The following is a 25,845-nucleotide window of genomic DNA, read 5'->3' on the forward strand; positions in this document are numbered from 1 at the left end:
TGACAGAATCTTGAAAGTACATGTGTGGCAGTTTACCAGAAAGGGACATTTTTACCTGTCTGTCATTCTATGTGAGTCATATTACTGAAATTACGCCACTGCTCAGAATAAATGTGTGTGAAAAGACCTTGATGCAGTGTGGATTTTACGATCATGTTCTTACCTGAATAGAGTAGTGAATGGTAATTTAATGACCTCTTCTCCCTCCCTCCATATATTTTGGCCTCTGGGTAAAAAGCCTGAGGAGGTGATAAACAATAGATAGATTTGTCTTGTTTGGATTTCACTTGCCTCTCTTAATGCACAAGGGATCAGCCTCTATTCTGAAAATATTGCACACCAAGATCTGCAGGTAGCTGTGTTGCATTTTTAATTAGTTTTGTGCTAAAGAACATCTCAATAAGATGTTAATGAATGGAGGCCTAGCCTGAGAGTTGCTGACTGTTATTAAGAATTTAGCAGGCCGACTTCGAGTCGGAGCAAAATGAATTATTAGGAGCCCTAAAGGGCACCGATGTAGAGGAGATACTAAGTGGGGCCAACAGGAAGCCAAGATGATGGCAAGACCTACCACAAACTCAGCTGAAGTGGGTGTTTGAAAGTAGGATGAAACTAGAGTCATTTGCTAAAAAACAACCTCCAGACCTGCTTATTTCTTTGGCCAGTAGCAGAGAATATCAGAAACCAGAGAGTTTTCAAAATCAGACTACCAAATTGCACTCAGATGAAAGGCTAACGAGTCCAAAATTTGACAGAGTTATACATTTTATATGTGTAAAAGGACGATGATTTTTTTTATACATGAAAGGAGTGTTGAGGGGGTGAATAAAGTATCTGGATGGGTACAGTGGGATGATAGACTTGGGGGAGGGATAATTATAAAATATATACGAGGTTAATGTGATAGAAAGATGGATGGCCAGTAGATGGATTTATTGATAGATACGTGAAAAATGCAGTGTTGGATGGAATAGGATAGCCATATAGATTAATGGGCCGATAAGTAGAGCAGTGAATTGATTGATGGCTAACTGCCGAAGTATTGTACAAGGTTGCTGCCCATCATTCACAAATGGCAGTTTGTCTGTATTCTTGGAAATACCAATAAGTACAAACATCAGTGGAGCACTGACCTTAGATGCAATGACAATGTCTTATAACACAGTCCTATCCAATAGATGTCCCCAAAGAGGCCTAAGCGCAAGTCTAGGAGGAACCAAATAAGAGAGAAATCAATGATGTTCCTCTCTCTCTCTACTGTCTCAGTCCTGGCTGAATTACTGAAACAAGATGCTGCACTTAGATGAGTCTTTAGAGAGGCAGCTAGAAGCAGAGGAGAGAGAGAAAGAGAGACTCTTCGGGACATGGGTGCCATTAAGACAAAGACCAAAGACCATCTTCTTACCCAAAAAGCCACTAAAAGCCGTGAGCGATCCTTTTCCTGTCCCTGCCTGGGTGGCGGTTATCATCCTGTGGTCGATTCCAGACGGAAAAGATCTTGTGTTTTGGAGGTCGTAGCAAATATGACTAAAATGATGGCTAAGACTAGCAATTTTTTGACACTGATTCATAGATTTTTATGAGCAATTCTATCATGATGTAGATACGCTGATGTCAAGCGGGTGTTGTTTAACAGCCGCGCCACGTTTTATCCACAGAACTACAAAGATGAAAATGAATCCCGCTCATTTGGTGGACGGAACAGGGTGCTTAAGGGACCCAATCCCTGTAAGTGCCATTAAGTGGAAATTGCCGTTCACATATTCCAGTGGTTTGATTAATTACACTCTCTCATGTGCTTTCATAAAGGCCCAATGAAATATGGGGAGCAAATTGCATTGTGTTCCTGTAGTCTGTTACGTAAAAGCGGTTTAATTATTGACACATGCTTTGCCACCTGGCCAGGGAGAGGATAGTTGGACATGAGTTGGAATTACACAGCTCATGCTATGGATGGATACAGTCCGCTTTTTTTTTTTGTATTGACGGTCTCAAATCAAAGAATGAAGCTGGAACGCTCACAATCGTAATGTAAGCAATTTTAAGAAGGTGACTGTGCTTAATGTGATACAAAGAATCTCTTTTGATAAATATGTGGTTAAGGAGATATTTTGTGAAGGCAACACATGCTCTCAAGGGAATGGAAAGATCCCTGCCGGTTTTGTGTGATATCTTAACATGGTGCTTTTGATCAGAGTGCAGGCTTAGATACTGCCTTGTTACTGATGATGCACTGCTACTTTGAACTCGAGGAAGCGGCAAAAGAAGACAACCCGATGCCTTCATTCCGTGGCTCTGTTTCTCACCCATAGAAAACATGACCCTTGTGGGTCAATAAGACTAACTAACAATTTTAACTTGCAGTGTTTTAGCACTAATTCATAACTGCGATTGCGACAACATTTATCTTATTAATTGGATCCTTCTAGAGTTGGATGACATTTTGCCTCTATCATAAAGTAGAGCTAAGACATTAAGTCAAGGCCATTCTATGAAACACAAAAAAAAGTTATGTTTTTGGAATGTGTTTTGGCCAGGGAATACTAAATTAAGTATGTAAGAAGCATATGGATGAACTTCACAGGTTAATTCTGTCTTGCAATACTTTGCTCTACATGTAGAATCCCCCCAAATCAGCGCCCTCTACTGCAGTTGGAATAAACTAACATTGCTATGTCCCATCTGTTGTCGAAAGCAGTATGTAGGTCCAACTCAATTCTGTATTTTGCAGTGTATATGGAGGTATTAGCTCATAAAACCCTCCTACTGTCATATGATCCCTTTGCCATCCCAGAGCTGGATGAGAACAGCAGGCTTCTGGTACTTAGTCCCAAGCTGTTTCTGTTTGCCCAAAACGACCAGTCCTCCTGCTTTTGTGCACACTACCTGATCTAGTTGACTTGGCTGTATAAGCGAGCTAGGCAGTCCTTGTCCTCCTCCTATTTTTCCACCCCACCCCAAAAAAAGAAAATGTGCCTGGACCCAGGCTCAGGCTGCACCTTTCGAGTTCCACTGGGACCAAGGGGGCCAGATGGAGGAATTTGATTAACCAGCAGTGGAGGACCAAATGTTCAATTGGATACAGAACTGTTTGGAAAGCAAGAGGGAGTGAGGGATGAGGCAGGATAGGGGGACGAATCTAAAATGGCTGGTCATGTGCGCCGGCCAACACTTTCCAAAGGGGAGCCCAAACAGACACGGAGGTGTAGTAATGCACAAGCTCTTTTCCAAGTACCAGCTGGGCCTTTTAGGAGCTTCTATCCCCACAGCAGACACTCGGCAGCCTCCGAGCAGCTTGACTTTACCATATGTGGAACTTTTTTTATGCTCCACCTGGTTTCCCCGGGGGAGCTGTGCCGCTGGGATGCCGCAGGCAGGTGAATTGCTCTTAATGCAAGGCACTGAATCACTGGGCCAACAACATGGGGGAGGGAGGCCGCCTGGGGAGGGAAAATGGATCTGTGGAATGACTGGCATGGACTGGCTCGACCTTGGAGCCGCTGCCCGTTGTGGAGAGGAAAACATGGATGTGTCATTGTGCCTCCCCGCTAATAATATACACACTTTGGCAGTAGGCATTCATTTCTCCAGTAGCCTGTTTCAATGTGGATGCGGATTACCCACAATTTAAATAGGTAATGGGGTATGACGTTATCATAATTAGCATTATAGAGCCATCTCGCCCTTGATTTGAAATAAATTTGAAGACATGTAAGTGCTGGTCTTTTTTCTGGCCCCAAAAGCGTTACATTTGACAGTCGGTATACGGTTCTTCAGGCTGGACAACTCACCTTAGCCCCTTAAATAACGATATGCATCTTGTTGTGTGTGAAATGTGTGTTTAGTTGAGCAAGAGTCAATTTTTGTGCAGTTTTCTTTCTCAATCAGTGGCAACTGATTTTAGTTTAGAATTTAAACAATACTATCGCTGAATATTGATTGTATATTATAGCAAAAAGTAAGCACTGGATTAAAGACATTCTAGGATTTTCTGGACTATGTATTAAAAAGTGTATGTGTTTGCGTTAGAAAGAACCTTCCGATGTTGTTCTTTAAGCGTGTTTTATGGTCCAAACTGGACAAAGTCATATTTTATCAGTGTTCCAGCTTTTGTGATTGGACGTATGACCAAGACAGGTAGGGAAACTGCGCAGGATATTTGGCCTCTGAAGTGTAGGACATTCTCCTGCATGGTTGCATCTGTGGCACAGAGCCAAGGGTCAGAGGTCACCGTAGGGGGCCGTCAAGGTCAAAAGGTGTAGTCACTCTCCCAGGGGTGTTGAAGACATCACTCGGGCCCGGCGCTACTGTTCACTTTTCTTCCCCTGCTTTTATTTTTAATCCTTCCAAATGGTTCAGGCCGAGCAGATGACAGCAGCAAGAGAAACAAACTGTGGGGTGTGGAGCTCTAAGCCGTCAGCTGGAGATTTCACTTTGAAAAGATTTCCTTTCACTCACTGCCCTTTACACCATTTCCGATGCCCCGCCAGAGTCCAGGCAGCCGGGGCACCTGCCCCCCTGACCCCCTTGACCCTGCCTGCAGTGGCTGCTTTGGGTTGTTTAGGAATTTTGGGAAAGATGAGGATACTTTTGACAGCACAGGCAGGCTGCAGAACTTGGATGAGGTCTTGCCAAAGTCAGTCAGAAAAGCCAAAATGTCACACATGGTTTTACCCCTAACTAATGTTGCATTTCTACTTATATGAGGCTTGTCATCTGCATCGAGACATGTGGAAAATGGTCCATTTTGGCCTAGGGAAAAGAGAGGCCATTCATGCAAAGTCAATTCCATCAAGCCGGCAGAAATTCCTTGATATGCATGTTTGTGCAGCTGCGGCCGTCTACGAAATGACACCAATCCTTTGGCTGCAACCACAGCACCCTTCTGCTCCTTCCTGGCACCTGAATACACTATTTGAAAAGCGAAGTTTACCCTTGAACAATTTGGAATTTGACCGAGATAGACAGTTATGGTTTAAAACACACACATATTAACACAACTCAAACCATAGTCCATGTCAAGAACCCTTAGCTGATCCAGAATGTTTAAAAATTGGCATGTGTGTGTGTGTTCCACCTACCCTGGTAAAGAGCAGCTGTTTAAGGGTCATTCAAACAACCTCCAATGCAGGCTGTAGAGTCATAGGAAGTATGGCCCTGGGTATTTAAGTCTTAAATGTCACGTTGGTTAACCAAGTTTGAATGAACTTCAGGGAATGGACCGATCTTTTAGGGAGCCTGTCAACAAATAAGGCAGCAAAGTGATGGTGGCGCCCTCCGCTGGGACTGTACTTCTTCAGAGTTTTCTACCTTGTTTTATTTTCCTCGGGAGGGGAGGGTTTCGTGCACATGTAAGCTTGTGTGTAGGGGGTGTGGGGGTGTAGAACAGTATAATTGAGAGCACAGAGGGAGTTTCTTCACTCCATCTTATGATTTGAAGGTGAAGACAAGCGCCCTCGGGGGCCCCCTGTCAGAGCTTTTGGGCGCACTCGGCACAGACTTCAATAAAAACACACAAAAAGAATTTCCCCACAAGGGCGCCTGGCTGAATTGCTGACGCCAATGTAAAAGATTCTGCTTTTCTGTGAATCATTTAGTTCGCAACCCTCGGCTCCCTCTGTAAAACATGACAATAAAAAGCCAAGTCCCAGCCCACCCGTTCACTGAGAAGGAACATTTTCATACTAAGGCACATGGTTCAACAATTTAGATATAGGTCATGGCAGCAAAAGTGTGGGAAATGTGAGAAAAGGACTTAGGACTCGGTGTGGATGAATTCTGATGGAAATATATGTATATTAAAAGGAATAGTTGGGCAGACTCTGTTATGGTTATTAAGATGGAAAAGTATAGAGCAGTGCCCACCCAGTAGACAGAAGCAGAATTCTATTTGGTGAAATCAGTATGAATTACTAAAAAATAAAAGGGAAGGAAAATGACAAAGCTCCATAAATTTTACAATAAAAGCAGCTCTCACTTGAGGGAGTAATAGTAAGCACTTTTGATTGTTTTTGTTGCTGTTTCATAAAAGAAAAGAAATACACTATACTGCTATAGTGTAAATAGTCACAAAAAGTATTGTCGATATATTAACTTAAGTACAATTAAATTAAAGCGTTATGCAAAAATATTTTTTCAATAGTAGGCTACAATAGGGTGCGCTTCAATTATAGTGTTAATCTAACTTACTCATTATTTTGCACATTTTCTCCCACACCTCACTTTGCTTCATCCCATCGCCACATCCATGCAATGACAAATGTAAAATACAGTCTGTGTGTGTGTGTGTGTGTTGTCACGAGGATGCAGTGCAAGCACACACTAGAGCATCAGCATCAGATATTTCCGTGAAAGTAACAGAAATGTTTGAAGGTGTTGTCACAAGCTCACAAGTTCCAGCTGTTTGCGTGCGCCAGTGGGATGCTACACCTTTTCCCTACTCGCCACCTCCTTCCGCTCCCTTTCCACTACTGTTGTTTTTGTGTTTTTTTTTTTATTCCTCTACTCATTTTGTTATCACTTTTCTTACACTTATACACCTCAACTTGGCGGTTATTCCGTGGTTTTGACAGAGGAGCTTGGCGTTGTAGTTAAAATTAGAGAAGTGTTCTGTCATTTGCTTGAAACGCCAGGGAGTCTGTCAGTCACCGTAGCCGTGTGTTTTAATCATCTCTGTCCCACTTGGTGAGGTACTGACGGTTCGAGCGAGGGTTCCCTCCCCTGGACAATACCAGCATGCTCGGCTCGTATCCGCTCTGATGTGAGAAGCAGCCACCGGTTAAGAAATACGAGACGTTACTTCCGCGACTTAATCCTGAAAACGCTATTGGGGAATGAATCCACGTCTAGTGAATTTTCAAGACGCATCCCACCCGCCTTTGAAGGCCTTTCTTCTTTCATTTTTTTTTTTTTGTGATGTTGCGATACATATGACAAGCGCGAGGAGATTGGCAACAAAATAGCACGGATTTGTCACTTTTGTGAGAGAAGAGAGTGGATAAAAATCATCAAAACCAGCAATATCTTAAAGGCTTAATGACTGAGGTCTTCCCCCTTGTGAGCTGTAATAATAGTGCATGGTAATTCTAAACCCCTTTTTAATGATACTCAAAGGAATTCAATTGACACTTCTTTGTAGAGCAAAATATATGATATTTTCAATAATTTGATGACACCTATGTAGATATGCTGCAGCTAAGTCAGACCCAATACATGAACAACATTGCCCAATACATGAACAACATTGCGGCTCACTCCCCAGTTAACCCCAGCACTCGCCTAACCGTGCTCCCTCCAGACTTCTTCAGAGATACTGCCTCTCATTTTCAGAGAGCTTCATCTGACAGTCTTAATGGACAAGTATTCTCTCTGCGAGGCCTGGAGAGCTCTTGCTGCAAATACCACTGTGGGCCAGTCTGGCCTAAGTACTGCTTTCTCCTCGCCGCATCTAAGGCCCACCTAAGATTGTGTTTATGGCAGGGAAATTAAATGGCCGTGAACACAAAGGAGGAGGGGTGGGTTCTTGTTTTCCTGAGATTTTAATCAAAAGAGTATTTACGATACAGAGCAGCTCTTTTTTTTATTGCCTTTCTTCACCTCGCTTATTTTAACAGACGGAAAAGCAGGGCGCCTCACACATACTGATTTTGAACATTTTAACCAATCTAGAATGTGACAGCCGCACAAATCAAGTAAGCAAGTGTTTACTTCTCTTCTAGTGTGTTGTATTCTCTCACAGCATGTAACCCACAGAAGCTTTGATGGGCAAATTTATATATTGTAAAGTCAGAACCTTTAATTATAACTCTGTGTATGGAGAGATCACGAAAGTGTACGGTATTTTTTTAGGGTATAACAATCCCTCTTTAATTGTGTTTGTAGATTGTACATTTCAAAAATTTGGCACGGTGGGTGAGTGGCGAGCACGACTCATGCACTGTACTGAGATCAAATTCCTATGGAATGGAGTTTGCATGTTCTCCCCATGCCTGTGCGGCACTTTTCCAGGTACTCCAGTTTCCTCCCTACTCCAAAAATAATGGAAGGCTGACTGAATACTCTAATTTGTCCATAGCTATGAGTATGTGCATGAATGTTTGTCTTCTTATGCCCTGTGATTGGTTGACCACCAATTCACTCATCCTTTGAGATACCATTGGAAAAAGCAGTCTTGGCCCTTAAACCCACACTTGGTAAATGCAATGTAAAGTATGGCATGTCTCTGGCTTCTTTTCTAGGGAGGAAAGGATGGCTTGTTTTCCAATCAATGTCACTGCTTTTGGCTTTTCTGATATTTCATAGGCCAGAGAGATTTTTCTGATCTTATTCTATAGGTTTAATATGTAATAATGCATGCAGATAACATGAAAAGCATAACTTTCATAGGAACACTTTGTTCACCAGGTTTGCGATTTGCCAGAAGCGTTTTTTTGCGGGTGATTGTGCCTTTTACTCCCAGCATGTGTCAGTGCATGGATATTGCAGCTCGCAGCCAGAATGAAAGTCCGCCATATGTAAGGTAGCACGGGAGAGAGAGTGCCGCCTCCTTTGCACAAGAATGCCCGCTGAGCCTTCAGAACTCTCAGGACCAGCAGGGTGCGCCATTCCAATTTAGCCATCAGCCGCAGAAGTAGGGGGTAAACACGGAGGGGCTTTACGGGCGAGGCACGAGATTACAAGTCAGGAGACTCCTGCGTGGAGGTGATGAGGACTAGGAGACTGCAGGCTCCCGGTATTGGGAGTCGGGACTGTCGGGGGAAATGGTGAAAAAAGGGGGAGGGAAGATGGAGTCGACACCTCCCTAAAATCCACGGGCTTTCTGTTTTGAAGGAGTGAGCTGCCAAGCTGCACATCTGTTTGACACCAGACGCCATGGTATGGCAGTCAGGGGCTGTCTGTCCTTATTCCCATCTCCTCCCTCTGTCTAGCTCGGAAAGAAAATCTGAATAAATCTCTTTGAAAGCTCGAGTTGCCAGAAAATGACGGGGTAAGGACCATGTGGAAAACAATAAGTGGATTTCAGATTGATAAAACCTGGTTAGACCCTGTCTGTTCGTTAAACTGGAATAGTTTTCACGTACATGAGGTACAAACATACATGTAGCACGGTTGTAGGCTTGGGTTCCTGTTTAAAATAGTTGTTTTGTTTTCATTTCTTGAGTAATAACTACGATTTCATTATCTGATTCCATGTGTTGACCATCTTTCCCTAGCCACTTGTGTCTTGTCCAGGTGTGTCTTGTTCCTTCCTCGGTTTGCTCGAGTTTTTTCCAGTTCTGCAAGATTCCTTTTATTTGAAAGAGAACTGTTTACATTGAGGCATAAAATGGGGACCCATGTGCAGGAAAGTAACAAAACAAGGCAGGCATGAAAACAAAAAAGCAAACAGGGTGTGTGGGATCATCAAAATTAACCTGAGTACAAAGCCAGGCATATTTTCTGTTTGTCTCTTTTCAACTGAAAGGTTTTGAAGCTATATCCCACAACCCTTCCTACCCAAAATGCAGCATTAGTGCTGGCATTGTAAAACGGTCTCAGCGGTTACCTCAGCCCCTTTTGCTCGCTCAGCCTATGTTTGAGCACCAGCCAAATCCATTGCGGCTCCTCTAGAGGCCCTTGGAGCCTTTCGGGGGAGACGGGACATTCCATGCTACATAAGTCATCTTCTACACCCTGCCATGAGTTAATTATATGCAGGTGTTTGCCTTTCTCCATTTTTCGCTGTCGATCGAATAGAAATGCGATGCTAAGTGTAGACAGACCGAGAAAAGAAGAGAATGAAGCACTGGGGGAAGAAGTAGCTGAATGTGCTGTGTGAAGCAAATGATTGCCCCCATGTAGATTCATCAGTTCCCCCGGCTGGATTAAGGAAGGGCCTTTCTAATGAAGTTCGCCCCGTCAAAATGAAGGGACTAATTCTGATTTAGCTGAGGTAATGAACTTCCTCCTCTACAAGCAAGAGCCGCACCGTGGGGCGACAGGAGAGCGCCAACTCGACGGTGGGATCGGAGGGGAGGGCGTTGGGAGAGTGGCAGTGAGACAAGACGAAGAGAGGAACATGGTGTGAGGATGCAATGTAGAGAATGAGAGAAAAAAAATTATGCAAAACGCCTGTCTGGTATTTGCTGAGGTGTATTAAATTTCCAGTCCGGGCGCCTGTGTTATATAAAATTATGCAAATATCGGGCGGCCCGCTGCGAAAGGCAGCTTGCTGGTCCTGAGCATGCGTGGCTGGCCGCTACACGGAGCGCACTCAGTGGGACTCAGCTTTTCTATTAAGGAAAACCTCTAGACACCTGATGATGAATACTCTGCCGCCAAATGTTCCCCTCTTTTTTTTTCCATGCCGAAAATATGAGCGCTTTCCTAAATGACTTTGGAGATCCCGGCGCGGCGCTCGGTGGCCTGCATCGAGCAAAGGGGGGTGGTGGTGGTTGTGGTATTGGCGGTATTGAGGAAGGAGGTGGGGTGGGGGGTCCCTCTGCAGCAGGCTAAGGGAGTCAATTAAGGCGAGTGCTGATAATCATAAGCCGGGAGAACGTAGGGGCTGGCTAATTGTACAGAGTTCCATGCGGTGAGCTCAGCCAAGGGGCCTCTCTGAATCGCTCCCCCTTCCCTGATCCTTTGTGTGGACCACAGAGCCAGTAGAGCTGTATACCTCAGCCTGACAATGCTTCATTGAAGCTCGTGAGGGGGGGAAAAAAGACAGGCATGAGCCAGTAATTAACTTTTTGCATTCAGGCTGCTAACTCACTTGAAAGAGACTCATTTAGACACACACACACACCTCAATCTGTCTTTTGCTGGACAGAAAACATTTATTTTGGCTTTGTTCTCGCTTTGATGATGGTCAAAAGTCGGAAGACCTGAGTTGAAATTAGGGTTGAGGGTGGGGGTTTCATTTAAACAACTGTAACAAATGTTGTAAAAGTGGGGTGGTTATAGCAACCATGAGTTCACATTTGCATTTTGGGTTATCTCTTCTTACGCAATTATGTCAGCAGTGGGAATGTTGAGGCATTGGAACTCCAAAGAGGTGGGTGACTAGTACCTGTGAAAGGACGACTCTTTGTTTTTATTTAACCTATTTTTCTTGGAATTCTGGGTTATTTAACCCAATAAACCTGAGGTGAATCTGGTTTAAAGAAATACAAAATTGTGTTTCTGGTGCTAATAGCATCAGAATTGGAAAAAAATGTCAGTCCAGTTAGAAGTTACTATGTAGAAGTTATTATGTCATTTCTACATCAATTCTATACCGTGTAACCCTTACCCCACTAGATTATAGGTAGGGGAGTTGTTGTTTTTCAAACTTTACTTTTTTTATATTCCTTATGTGGGTTGAAACAGAGTGTATGAAATCCTTGTCAGTTTCTAACAGTCTGGACCGATAAAGATGATTTTTTTCTTTTAATTCACAATAGACGCGTTGCAAGGTAAATTACAGCATTTAAGTGTGGAACAGCATTTGCGTGGCTTCAGGGAGTTTTAGCGCTCTATTTCAATCCAACTCACTCTTTATCCTCAATGGGCCTCTGTAGCTACCTTGTTACCAAAATATATTTGCTTTACATCAACTTTAGGATTGATCTTTAAAGCGCTTAGATTGTTATGTTGTGCTTTTTGCAAGCAATTTATTTGTGATGCTTTCGCTCTTGGTTTTTACTCAAGTAGAAATCCATTCCTTCAGTTGAAAAATGGAAAGAGAAAGTCTGTTTCTTTTTGTATAAAACCTTTTTTTTTAAACTTCCATTCATGCATTGAGAATGTTTAAGTTGACAGGGAAAAAAAAGTGTCATCTCTGGCTTGGTCTTGTAGCCGGGGAAACGCTGCGGGCCAGCAAATGTGGGCTGATCTTAGCAGGAACCCGCTCTGCTCTGATTAGCCCCTCCGACGAGCTGCCATGCATCAGAGCTGACATTCTCCCAGAGACGTGTTACCCCAGAATTCTTTGCTCTCACTGTGTTAGGGTGTCTCCACCTTTGGCGTGTCAAAGCCTCACCCTCCTTTCTCCCTCAGGAGAACACAGCATCAAGCATGCAATGAACCTGCAGACCTGACATGAGGGCTTTGGTACCTTGCTTCGCCTTGGCTTTTCTTTCACACGCACTAAAGATTTCTTTTAACATGCCCACTTCCCCACTGGCCAAACGCAGCAGAGTATCCACTTTTGAGTTTTTTTTTTTTGAATTGCTTTGATTTCCTTTTCTAATTTTTCTGATACATTTATTCTCTGATTGAATGAGATGGAGGTGGGTGGGTGATTGACTTCAAGGTACCTTGATTTAATCTCCTTTCTTTGCAATATTTTATACTTTTCCATCTGTCCTAACTATGAAGGCAGGAAATAGATATTAGCAATGTTCCCCACTGGTAGTGATTCTCCAATCAGCTTGGATCCAGAGGGGGTATATCCCTTTGCGCTCCCACCCACCATCTTCCTTCCCTCCTCTCCGCCGCATTCTCCGAGCCTTAATGGGCCCTGTGGTACTTCAGAAATTACTTTGTTTCTATGAACAGTATTTCTACCTCAGGAGAGCACATCACACAGAGGTGGAGTCAATTTGTATTCACCCATAATTCCCTGGGCCTTAATCACTCTGATTTTCCCCCCATTATCTGTTAATGGATAGTTCCCGCGGAGGGGAGAGAGAAGTAAACCCACCTACTGTTTACAGGCCCGAAGCTGTCGGCTTCGCTATCATCCAATCCCGTAGAGGTTTACACGTACGGTAGAAAATCCGGCGAAAGCCGCATCTTCCAGCCTTATTAATTTCAAACTTTTAAATCAAGCAGGAAATTACGAGACGGATGGTAGGCCGGGAAAGTAAACTTGCTAAAGGTAAAATTGCTCATAAACAGAGAAGCAAGGAAAGGTTGGGTATTTGAAACTCTGGAAATTACATTGACCTGTTTTGTTCGATTAGACCTCTTTTAATTTCTAGGGTGCCCTCACTACAACCCACTACTGCCTACTAAATATTCCCAATTTTCTCCCTCCCTTGTTTACTCATTACTTTCGGCAAAAGAGTGCCTTGATTGATGTCCTTAATATCATTTGGGTGAGTTGGCCACACAAGCTTCAGAGAACAACACAGCAGTGATTAGCATAAATCTATCTTGACTCCAAACGCCATGTGCTTCAAGTGATTGGGAAAATGAAACAATGGGCTGGTGATGCATTCAAAAGGTGAAACTGTTGGGAAACAGAAGGGAACTTTAAGAAGGGTAATTGGAAAAAATAATTTGACATTCATCAAAAAAAGCAGTTTCTTTTAATGATGAAGCATTCACCTCATTACCATGTTGGTGCTATTTTTTTCTTTCATTTATTTTTCAGGTTGGACTGTACATAGAATTTTGGTCGTTAGAGGGCTAATATTATGGTTAGTTAAAAAAAATAAGATTTTTTTTTCTCACACTTAAATAGCCACTCGGCTGAATAAATGTAAAAGATCATCAACCGCATGATCTGTGGTCTTGGAACTGTATGACAGTGTTTAATTAATAGCGCTATGTGTGCTTGTACTGTTATTAACTGGAACATCTTGAGTTACTTTAGTCTACTTTATCTATCGGTTGGTCCGCTCCCAAGCAAAATAAAGGCATGTCTATTGAAAGCTTCAAATTCTGTGTTAGCCTTCCAGAATTGACTATGCAGCAACTTCTGTCCTGTTACATAAAGGATTTACTAAACCATGCAAGCCCAAGAGCGAAGAGCTCTAACTCCCTAAACAACCTTCAACGGTACATGAACTTCAGCCTGGATGAAAAAAAGTAAACAGCGAAGATGATTCTTTCTTTTTTCCATTCCCACTTCTCGTCACTCCGCATGGGAGGGATATTAGCCGTTTGTGTTTTAAGGGGCTGTGAAATACATAAAGCATGAGCCGCAGGAAGGCGAGACCCTGTGGATATGCAGATGGGCTTACTTTTCTCGTGTCAGAGATGCTGATAGGGAGCAGACCCAAGAGAAGTTGTCATCTAAAGGATTTTCTTAGCGGTACAGAGGGACAGGGCGATGGCAGCCTGCAAACACTCTGGAGACAGAGAACGGTTGAGGGTGCGGGGGTGGATACTGACGGCCCCCCATGAGCTTGATTGCCTGCTGAATTTGCGCAATTTCACTACCGGGGTCTCACAAGGGAGGTATATGATGGGACTACAGCCCAGTAAGTAATATATATATATATAATTAGGCTTCTATTGACGGTGATAGGCTTCAATTCCATTTGAACTGAAAGGTCGTGCAGTTATCATTCACTGATTGGAGGTTTATCGCCATTAAAGGCTGTGAACGAATCAGAAGGAAAGGCCACACCTTTATGATATGCATCCCAGGAAAAAGCAGAATATGTATTTCAATAATACTGAATTTGATTTTTCTGATGGTCATTGTGAAGCAAAATGTAAATACTACTATGTAAATACTTGCACTATTTAAGCCATTCAAATAGATAAGTACTATTCCAGATATATAACTTCACTGTAAGCTTATGTGAGAGTTCACTTGCTCTTTTGGTTTTCTTAGCAAAAAAGCACCTGTAACTCTTTAATTACATTTTTTTACATAACACCAATGACATAACCTTTATCAAAAATAAATCCTTAAAAGTTTCTCTTCGATGTCAGATTACAACCAAAGAGAAGAAGCGCTGCAGTGTGATGTTTATCTCCAAAAACATGCTGCATTTTTCCTACATTCTTGCAACTTTATACCACATATACCCGTTCCCAAACACACGCACGTACGTCCACGGGTCAGCCGGCCAGGTGCCGAGGTTTCTGCATAATGAAGCGAGCAGCAGGTCCGACGGGAGCACGTCGTGCGTAAGGGTCAAGCGAGGGGCTGCGCATATGGCGGTGGCATAGATGAGTGAACCCTGCTGCACACTTGACCTCAGCGTACTCCCCGACACACACACATGCATGCAAGCCAAGTGAATGATGATCAAAAGAGGGCAGACGTGCTCGTGCAGCTCCTCCTCCTCTTCCTCTTCTTGGCTGATGCCGGCTGCTCCACTCAGACCTATATTTAGCCTGTGCTCGCTAGCTCATCTGTCAAACACAGCAAACAACACTTTTGCCCATTTCTGACTATGACTGGACTACCATGACAGCTTTCTCATGCTAGGCTTCTACCTAAACCATCTATTATTCTCTTTTAGTGTCAAAGCGAAGGCATGAGAATGAGGATGTTCTCTCAAGAGAAAAAAAAAGGATGATTACGTGTCCTCGGACCACTATTACATCATAACTAATTTTCGTAAAGTTTTTACTTTTAACTTCAGTTGTCGGCCATGGACTTGCAATCCATGTGATTTTTTTAAAAGAAAATCAGTGATATTTTCAATAAGAAAATAGTTTACTCCCTTTCTTTGTAATGGAAAAAAGGGTTTTCTTTCTTACATATTACTTATAAGTTTAAAATTGTTTGGAAATTGCGTGAAAGTTGCTTAATTGTGATTGGATTGGATAACTTTATTCATCCCGTATTCGGGAAATTATATTGTGGCATTACTTTGTGAGAAAAATATAGCTTTTAATTTCATTTGAAAAGCAAATCAATACATTTGAATAAAATGTAGTTAATTTATAGTTTATAGTTGCCTGTTCCAATTCAAAACATTTGATGGAATGGTAATTTTGCGATGATATAGCAAAAACCTTCACCATTTTTTACTACTTAAAAACTCTACCTGACAATGCATTAAAAGTTTGTTGCATATCAGAAACATTTTCAACAAGATCCTTCCCTAGTGTTGATAGTCAGATGGTTTTACAAACCCTGCATTGACCTTAAATTGCATTGTGGTGTATTAATCCCTTTTTGTAAGAATAGCTGATCAGTGGGAGTTTAATAACGCAGTCTGGCCTCATAGAAGACTATATAGGCCTTTCATCGATATCCCGAAAATGAGTTGTTCTCCACAAGGCTGACACAGCAAGATTTTTTTTTGTTGCTGAAAAATGAATGTGTGGAGTTTGCCTAAATGATTTAAACCAAGTGGCATATTGATGTATTTCAATGTGGCGAAGCGAAGAGGATAAATGAGGCATGTGTGCTTTTCTGGGCTTCGATATCATCCAAGCTGTAAAGGAAAAATGTGGCAAGATTCATGATATGAGTTTTGATGGTATTAATAACCTTAACCATTTATAGGGCAGTCGTTTAACTCATTAGCTACTGCTGATTTAGATGAATTGGGCTTAAATTGCTGTCCTATCAAGTACAATGAATTAAGAATGAACAAAAGTGTTGTTGTGGACCATAACCAGAGTGTATTTCTCTTTTTATTCATTTTTTATTTAATTGAGTTTTTACATACAATAAAACTTATTAATAATAAATAAATACTCTCTTTGGCACTTCATTGTAAGCGAATAACACGAGAATATCTCAAAATTATAGCGTAAACAGCAACAACAACAATAACTGCTACACAGCATCATTAGTTATTAATGATGTACCATACAAGACCATGTGACCACATGTTTTTATCATTCAAAAAAGGTATCACTACATTTTATTTGACTTCTTCGATATATACTATCACTATTTCTTTTATTATTTTAGACTCATCCTCATCAAAAAAAATCCTCATTGTGTTTCATTATTTTCTTTTATTGTCTTCCAGAGGAGGGCTTGAACCACGAATGCAAACTGTGCAGCCAATCATTCGACTCGCCTGCTAAACTTCAGTGCCATTTGATTGAACACAGCTTCGAGGGGATGGGTGGAACCTTCAAGTGTCCTGTCTGCTTCACAGGTATGTGTTGTGTCTTTCCCTAAAACTTCCTTATTTTATTTCTTTTTTTAAAGCATGAAAATGTAAATGAACTCCAAATAAGTTAGGAATGGTTCGAGTAAGCGGTTGACCCAAAGTGGCAAGCGCTTTTGCCGCCCACGTTTTTCTAATGTCGTCGGATCGCCGTCCTCTTTCTTGGCCTTGGCAAGTGTACGGTGGCTTGAGGAGGTTGAGGACGGCGTAAAGAGTAGGTGGTGTTTGTGAGGGGGCGCACGGGGTGGGTGAAATGAAAAGAAAGGACATGTGCTAATTGTGGATGGCAGTGGCGCTGATAGCTGTAATGATCTCATCTGTCTCCGAGCGTGGAGGTGGAAGGAGCGCGCTCCTCTCGAGAGGAGAGCGCCCTCCTTCAGTGTCAACAGGGTTAACTATCTCCATAATGAAATCTGCAAAGTCGTTAACTTAGGCTCTTCACTGTTATTTCCCCGCCTCAGCTCTTTAGTCTTCTTTTGCACTTGCACAAGTTCCCAGCTCATTTCCTTCTCTTTGCCCAACACACATCAATTAACATCATTAACTCCCTTTCTTAAGTCTTCACCTACTCCTTTCTTCTCCGCGCTCCATCTATTGCATTTATCTCTCTTTAAAGCAGTAGCCTATTGATAGATGCCCACCCTTCCATGGTCAGTGTGAGCATTTAATATACAGTGCATGCCTTCTTCATCGAAGCCTTCATTTTCCTCCATCGACTGTGACAGACGGGTCCCCCCTCGGCACTCTGCTCTCCCTCCGCGTCCAGATCGATCCCAGCGTACCAGAGTGACGGAAAAAGGGGATGGTGCAGACCCCTTAAGACAGTGGTCACCATATAGACAGACGGATGGGTTAAGGCAGAGCAGGCCTTGAAAGGACTCTAAGATTGTCATTGAATGCTTGTTGAACCATCACTGTAAACAACATTGATTATTGATTGATTACCATTGATTATTCTGGATAATGAGTGGCCAGTGACTTGCTTACCTTCATATTGCATTTCTCTTCTCTGGGTAGATGGCGGGTCCCATGACTTGCTAATGATGCCATTGTATTATGTGGGAATGGTGTTTTATTGGCAGATTTGGTTTGTTTTCCAATATCTCTTCTGGACTTTTCAACATATTAATTGTTAAACAAACAATGTTCCAGAGGGTAGAGCAAAATTCATTCTTTCATTGTCCATACTGGCGGCCTGGTGGATGAATGGTTAGCGTGTTGGTCTCAAAACTCTGCGATTCTGGATTCAAATGCAGGTTTGCATGTTCTCCCTAGGCCTGTGTGGGTTTCCTGCAGGTACTCTGGTTTCTTCCCATATTCCAAAAACGTGCATGCTAGTCTAATTGGACAGTCTAAATTACCCCATAAGTGTGAGTGTCAGCTGGGGTAGGTTGCAACACCCCACTGCGACCAGAGTGAGGATACAGCGGTTCAGAAAATGAATGAATGAATTATTTTTTTCTACTGCTTACCATAACAAGGTCTGGAGCCGAGTAGAGTAAAGTGAATGTTTTAAATGAGTGCCTGAATCAATGAACAGAGGAAATAAAGTGACCAACATCTTTAAAATGGACATATTATCACCACTTTGGAAATTTAAAAAAATAGGTATGTTGTTAATTATGCAGCATTTATTAGCAATCTGGACACTGTGGGGTAAACATATCCTGCCCTGTAGCTAATGTCAAAGTCTCTTCAAGTCTCTAATGACACCAAAAGAAAAGTTGCTGGATCTGTTGGGAAAGGTTGATGCAACATCTTCTTCCCATTTTTACTCTGCGATTTCGACTGTGGGGTCCAGTCTTGAGTGTAAAAAGCCTCCCGGCAAAAGCCACAAGCACAGCATTAGGGACAAGGTTAATTGATCTCCACTAATTCTAGTGTTCGGAAGCTCATTGCATGCTGCCATTTTCTTTTAAGATGCTTCGTGCAAAGTAGTAGGGGTCCAGTGCACTTGTAATTCTTTGACTTGCCTGTCTATCACCACCGCTAGGGACAAAAAGAGGACAAATCTCACCCCAAAAAGTGTGTGGCGGGAAAGTGCGAGTCAAAGTAAGTCATAGACGAAGGGAGACAAAATAGAGGAGAAAAGGAGACCAAAAAAAAAACTTGGGAGGAGGCTGAGAAGGTTGCAACCGGCAAGTTTGGCTCTGAGATGAAAGTATGGAAGAAGGGGAGGAGAGGAGGGAGGAAGGGTAAATGGAGAAAGAGAGAGAGAGAGGTCCACAAGCCCCTGGATGATGAGAGGGAGGCTGGCTCTCCCAGGACACATTTGACAGGTTTCAGAAGTGGGGGAGCCTGCAGCTAGAAGTGTCTGCTTGCACCCTCAGGAGCTGCAGCCAGGCAGGCAGGCACGGCTGCTGTGGAAATGGTGATTGGGAATATGCGCTTAAGACAAACAAAATAGAAGAAAGTGTGCCTGATGAAAGTAGCACACATGCGGGTGTGCATTTGGAATATGACAAAGTATGTCATGCTCTGAAAGTGTCAACAATACATTAGTGGTTTATAAGTACATCGATCTGGATCGATATATCCATCAAATGGAAAAAATGGTGAGCGCTAAACATCAGTCAACATCAAGTCTTTGGTTGAAATATGACATTTTGTTGAGAGATTTTCATTCAAAAAAGCTAGAAAAATGTGATGGCATTGTGATCGAATGAAAATCATGGTAGACTCTAATGTAAATTTCAAAGAATTATCATCGTTCAATATGGAAAATGGTGACTTATACCTATAAAATGCAATAGTTTCATTGACGTAGTCGTACTCGTAGTGATCAAGAACTGTCAGCCGCTCCTAATTCAAACGGAACGGACGTCCATCAACATCAATGTCAGCAAATGATAAAAATGTAGTTATTTTTCGACTTGTTTTGGGCTGCTGAAGATCCCCCCCGCATTCTTGATTAAGTGAAAACACAAACATGGTAGTGAAGAATAAATAAATAAAAAGCAGGGTGAAAAGAAGAAAAATGGAAGCGAGTGTTGACTTTGTTTTCCTCTCTCCACAAACAACTTAGTTAGTATTGGTGCAGTGCAACTTGCAGAGAGCACCACCCTGCCAAAATAAACATGAGCTGGGGTCTGTAGAGTAGAACGCATCTGCTATGGGTGGCCCCTGAGAGCCAATCATAGAGCTTTATATCCCCCACAACGAGGAGACCTCGGACCCCCATATCCCAGTGAGGTCTGACACCCTTGACGGCCACCGACTCCACTAAGTTTTCTTCCTCTGTCTACCTGTCTCACGGTAGATAGAGACGCCGTGGCTCTACGGTTTGGAAGCGATTGTATATTTTTGCTAAGGATCTAAAAGCATACTACATTGTTTTTTCAACACAGTGGAGCCAATGATTGGCCTGATATAGCTACCAACAAAAAAATCAAGATCTTGAAGAGTGCTTTATTATATTTGGACAACAACATGAGTTATAGCTTGTTATACTTGATATATTTCTATATTATATTATTTTTAAAGACAAGTTACAGCCGTTATACTAGTTGTAGTGTAGTGAGTGTTTTTTTGGGGAGGTATAACACGAGAGAAAGCCCAGGGAATCAATGATAATCACTGATCTAACGCTTACCACATTTTGGTTGGAAACAGTAGATTTAATTTTATATTATTACATTTTAATTCAGGGCCAAATAGAGAGAAAATATCTCATGGCCCAAAGCATACCACATCACGTGTCAAACATGTAGGCACCTCATGTTTTTCCATTCTTCTGTGTTTATCGTTTGAAGGCCTCCCAAGTATGGGATCCATTTTGATGTTGCTCTATCGACTTCTTCCTCCGCTCGCCAAAATATAATGAGGGCTTCCTGTAGTTGCACCGACCTGCTGCTGAATGGCTTATACACACACAAAAACACCCAGATAATGATGGAATAATCTGGACATTTTGTCTTTTGGACTAAGTACATAACTGTTACCCCATACAAAGGACAACCGATGCTTTCTGGGCTTTCTTTTCTTAGCAACTCATTAAATAACAGCCAAAGAAAATTCATTGGTTAAACCCAATATGCACTTTGTGGAAATCAGTTTGACACCTTTGCCTTACAGGGCACTGATTATACTCCTTTTGTTGCCATTGACAATGCTAGGCGTCCAATCACTATTGACTAGGAAAGGTTGACAGCGAATAATTGCTCTCCGTACTCCCAGTCATACTGGATCAGTACCATTGAAAGACAAGCATTCATAGCCAGTTGTCTTAACTAAATTAAACGTTTATCATTGTAAGTAGAAGAGGTAAAATAGCCAAAGAAAAATGAGCATCCATAACTAAAGTGTACTCATGTTTTGTATTGATTTCCCATATAAGTACTTTTGCAAATGAAACACAAAAATACATAGGTTGATCTCAGCTAGAGTTTAAACTGTAAAATGATCCAACTTTTCCTTTAAAATGCATAACTTTTTTTCAAGAATATACATTTCAAACATTCTGCCTTTAATCTCACACTGTAATCTTCTTCTTTTTTCTTTTTTCTGCGCGCCCCTTCACAAAGGTGAGTTCAAAGCGCTACATTCTTATGTGGCCTCGCCACGCCGATGGCGTCTCACCACGCCCTCCCCCGCCCCGATGGCTTCCTCCCTCTCTGCGTGTCTTCGCAGTGCATTTATTAGAAGAAAAGTTATTTTCTGCTGTAAGAAATTCAAATGAAGCCCCCTGCACACCAACTTTCAGATCCGACGGCCGTCGTTAAAGCACGGGGGTCCGGGGATAACAAACGACACGTTTGAAGTGCTCCTCAGAGAACGCTGAAACACACCCACGCGTTCGGGGCGCATCCACTCAAGACTCGCCGTTGCCATCCCTCTTGGCTCTGCCAGTGTGGACTTAATTAAAGCACAAAAAAAAAAATATATATATATATGGTTAAAGTGGCAGTTTGTTTAGATGGTGGTGGTGGTGGCATGAATAAGTAGCGCATGCAACTCCATGAATATTTATATTGTCAATATAATTAGCCATGTAGACTAATGGAGGCCATGTTTTGCACTTGAAGCCATGCCAATTTTTTCTGCTTGTTTATTTTCCGCCTTGTTGTTCCCACAGTGGTGCTAAATAAGGAACGTGACGATTCCCCGCACACAATATACATTCGTGAGAGCTCGTACATTTGACCATTGCGGCATTTCCGATAACATCTCAATTGTCATGTTATCCTTCCTACACCCCCCCAATTATATAACTAACAATGTTGTGGCACTGCCGATGCAGCACTCATTTGTTTGTAATTAAGTCTTTTTCCTAGCCATTTGACATATTCTCTTCAATTTCCATTCAAGCAAATTCAATTACCTTTCCGCCTTTGTTGCAGTGATGCTTGCAGCAAGCCCCCACTCTAATTTGCACAATTGAAGGACTGTTTTTAAAAATTTGTTTGCATTTATTTTAATACATTTTGATTATTCTGCTGTTTGCCCAGGCCAACAGGTAAACTCATTCTTTGGAAAATTAAGTTTTTAATTTTATTTATTATTTTTAATCAATTTCTCAAAAACAAATGTGGTAATACCTGCTGTTGTTGTAGTGCAGGGGTGTTCAAACTATTGCCCGAGGACCAACTATGGCCTGATATCAAGCTTTTATCCACAGCAAATACCAAAAATAAGACAATATATTCCCATATTCTTTGGGGGTAAATTAAATAAAAATGTCACCACTCAGGCTGTGCCCTGCCCTCTGCCTATTGTAACAAGGATGGGCTCCAACACCCCCGCGGCACTCATGTGGTTATGCTTCATAGAAGATGGATGGAAATAAATATTTTATTTTCCAATATTTTCCTACAATATTGCTAACTAAACATTATTATCCCCAAAACACAATAACTTTAGGTTTTTACATCCTTGATCAATTGGAGTTTTTTTTATTTCATGTCCCACAACCACATTATTGATTTAGTTTTTATTCCATTCATTTCCATTCAGCCAGATGCAATTACGATGGCTTTACAATCAAATTTCTGTGTGTGGGGGCATCTTTTGGAAACGCAAGTTCAACGCTAAACAAAATGTTTTCCTTCCACAGTATTCGTGCAAGCCAACAAGCTCCAACAGCACATCTTTTCCGCTCACGGCCAAGAGGATAAGATCTACGACTGCTCACAGTGTCCTCAGAAGTTTTTCTTCCAAACGGAATTACAGGTGAGCCATGTGACGTTTTCCTCTCCCCGACGACGCAAAGGCAACAAATCGGAGGAATTATTTCTGTCTGTCGGAAAACTCATTTGTGATTCCCAGATATGATTTGATTTGCTTATTAGACCGGCAGAGCGGTAAAATATCTGGATTTAGGGGATTAGCCCAGTACTCGTTTTTGAAGCGGTAATTACGCTCAGTGTAGATGCGAAAACACGGATGGGGCCAGTCAGAATACTGCATCTCGCGTTCTAATCGCAGAGGAGGCCTCGTGGCTAAATAGGAGTCTTTTCCTCGGGGGTTGTAGCAGGGCGGGGGACAACATATCTGCCCTTCAACAAAGTTACTAGTTGGACTTGTGAACTCGTAGTGTTAGAGAGATAATCCATTTTCCTTCCAATTCTTTTTTCCCCCCATCGTTTCTCCTCAGGGAGTGTGAAAAAAACAGAAACAGGCCTTATTATTTTATTCCACTAGTGGTGTGTGTTTGGGGAATCATCCATATTGTGCATGGCATCATTTTTTGTTCAACTGTTTGAAGATGAATCATTAAAATCTTACTCCGTAAAGTACCTTGTTCTGCTCTAATCACTGGCGTTTTTCCTTAATTTGCCAGTTAGTTTAAAAAGAAACAAATGAGGTGCTCGGCAAGAGTTTCCCAACATGGCTTTGTGAATGCGGGATTAGTAGCTAGCCAAAGGATTCGCCCCCCAATGGAGGGTGGGGTGCTGGTCTGCCAGAAGGAAGGTGAATAGGATCATTATCTAGTGGTCTTTCGAATAGGTAAACATGAATTAAAGAACTGTACTTGAATGAAAAAAGGAGGCTGGTAGTTGCTCACAGATTGTCCAGTTAATGCTGAAGAAAATTGACCATTTTAGGAGGAAAAAGTTGGGTTTGACATCTTCCATGTCCCTGTGGTGTTGTCCCATGTATGATAACACAATTTTACACTTTGTGTGAGGGGATGAAGACTCAACACGACACTTCCTTGTGAAAGTGGCAATGAGCTTGGGTGGGTAAAGATGATCATTACCAGAGCTAGAAACCTCCCAACTGGTTTCAGTAAAAACAGTATTTATTGGAAAATTGTATTCCTTAAGGTTTCTGTGCCTTTAGACAGATTTATTGAGATTGACAGATGTAGATGTTGGTGTGTCACTACTAAGACTAGTAAGGGATAGGAATGGATTGGATTTGTATCTTTTCAATGGCAGTCAATGCATCAAATGTACTCGAGTAGAAGTCCTGAAATATTTGGTGAAGAAAATACATGTGTAATGAGTAATTGCTCATTAACTGATTTATTTTTAAAAAATTATATACTTTTTTCTAAGCACAACATCATCTATACATAAACTGTAATGATTTTATGCATTTAAGGTCCCACTCAGTTCACTTTTATGGTTAAATTTCTCTACACATTTTAAAATACTTGATTTTTTCCGAACTGAGTCGGAAACGGCTCCTGTGTGAGCAGCTAGCGGAGGAGGCTGACAAGTTCCCTCACCAAAAAGCTTCAAGTCTCAGTTGGCGAGTTCTGAAAAAGTCTTTGTACAACACGCAACGGGCAGTCCACCGATGGGCGCCGAATGGAAGCATATAATTGTGACGCATATTTCAAGTTTCTATGATCAGTGTGTGAATGTACGAGCTGCTTGTTAGAGCTTGTTAATGACTGGCTAGCCAGCCTGTTCTACACTTAAAAGGCCCCTTTTCTTGCGTACTGGTCCCTTTCTCAAACCTGTGTTTAGATTAGGACCAGTTCCTTCTGTTTTAAAAAGGGAGCAAGGGTATCTTTCTTGACTATGCAGAATTTGGGAGCGAATGAGTGAGCAGCAGTCAGATGGTAGAGTTTAAGTCAAGTAGGACCACAGAAACTGCCCTACTAGTGTAATTTTATATTCCTCTCGGCCTGTACACATACAGCATGAAACAAACGTTGAGTCGTCGGAGTGATTCTTTCTCTCGTCTCGCTGCTGTTTTGTCAGTCCTTGTGAAGTCAGATTGTCTTCCAGCAGCGCGAGAAGTGGAGGCTACCAGTGTTTTTACCGCGTGTCCACTTTACACTTTTCTCCCCGACACTTTGGCCCCGCATCTCTTGCCTCCACGGCAGGGGTCAAGAGGGCACCGAGCAGGTAGAGCCGGCGTGGTGGGTAAAGGCGAGCGGGAAGGATATTTTATTAATTTGCTGCGGAGATCCTGGAACGGAGCAAAGGCTGTGACAGCTCTCCGGCGCCTCGCGGCCTCTCGTCTTCCTTCTCCTCTTCTCCGCCCCCCCGCCGGTGAACTCTACCCTGCGAGGGGGCTAGCAATTTTCGCCAGCCTGTCGAGATGGATGATGGGAGTGCGTCCGTCTAATCAGCCCTCCGAGGACCCCCCGCCTGGCGGCCCCCCTTAGACCTCTCAGATTGACTGACTCCTGGGCCACTATGTCTTGGAATCCACATTCCAAAGGAGAATAATCTCCTTCCCTTCACAGACAAAACAATAGAAGTCTGATGCATGAGCCAGCGTTCCCTTTACGGCTCTCTTGAGGTTCCAGCGCCTCACTTCTCCCGCCTCCTTCACCCTTTGCGCCCCTTTTCCCTCACCCCATTAACGTATAGAGAAAAGCCTCGATATTTCATGAGGTACTGTCGGTAGAAGGCCAGGCCTCGTCGTGACGCATACAAGCCGCAAAAGTAGCCCATGCTCGTCTTTTGTTCCAGCGATGCTCCTCCTTCGAGACTAGAAAAACATCTCGCAAAAGCAATGCAGCAACGCGAGAACCGATAACAAACTTTGTCAGCCCGGATTAATTAGACAGATTCATTAACTGATGGGCGAGGGCCATTAGCCGCAGTTTAAATCCGACATCTGGGCGAGAATACGGAGTTGGCGGAACAAGAAGCGCTCAAAT

General features: G+C 42.5%; 1 protein-coding gene across 3 annotated transcripts in view; it reads left to right on the forward strand.

Annotated features, from left to right (window-relative positions):
* The window catches only part of znf521 (zinc finger protein 521), a 98,625-nt gene that overhangs the window by 62,288 nt on the left and 10,492 nt on the right, over positions 1–25,845 (forward strand). For all 3 annotated transcript variants that reach the window (XM_077724457.1, XM_077724458.1, XM_077724456.1), the window contains 2 exons: positions 16,638–16,769; positions 22,834–22,949. In XM_077724457.1, coding sequence (XP_077580583.1) covers positions 16,638–16,769; positions 22,834–22,949 — 248 coding nt within the window. The remainder of the gene's footprint in view (positions 1–16,637; positions 16,770–22,833; positions 22,950–25,845) is intronic.

This window comes from Stigmatopora nigra, chromosome 9 (genome assembly GCF_051989575.1).
Source record: "Stigmatopora nigra isolate UIUO_SnigA chromosome 9, RoL_Snig_1.1, whole genome shotgun sequence".
Lineage (NCBI taxonomy): Eukaryota > Metazoa > Chordata > Actinopteri > Syngnathiformes > Syngnathidae > Stigmatopora > Stigmatopora nigra.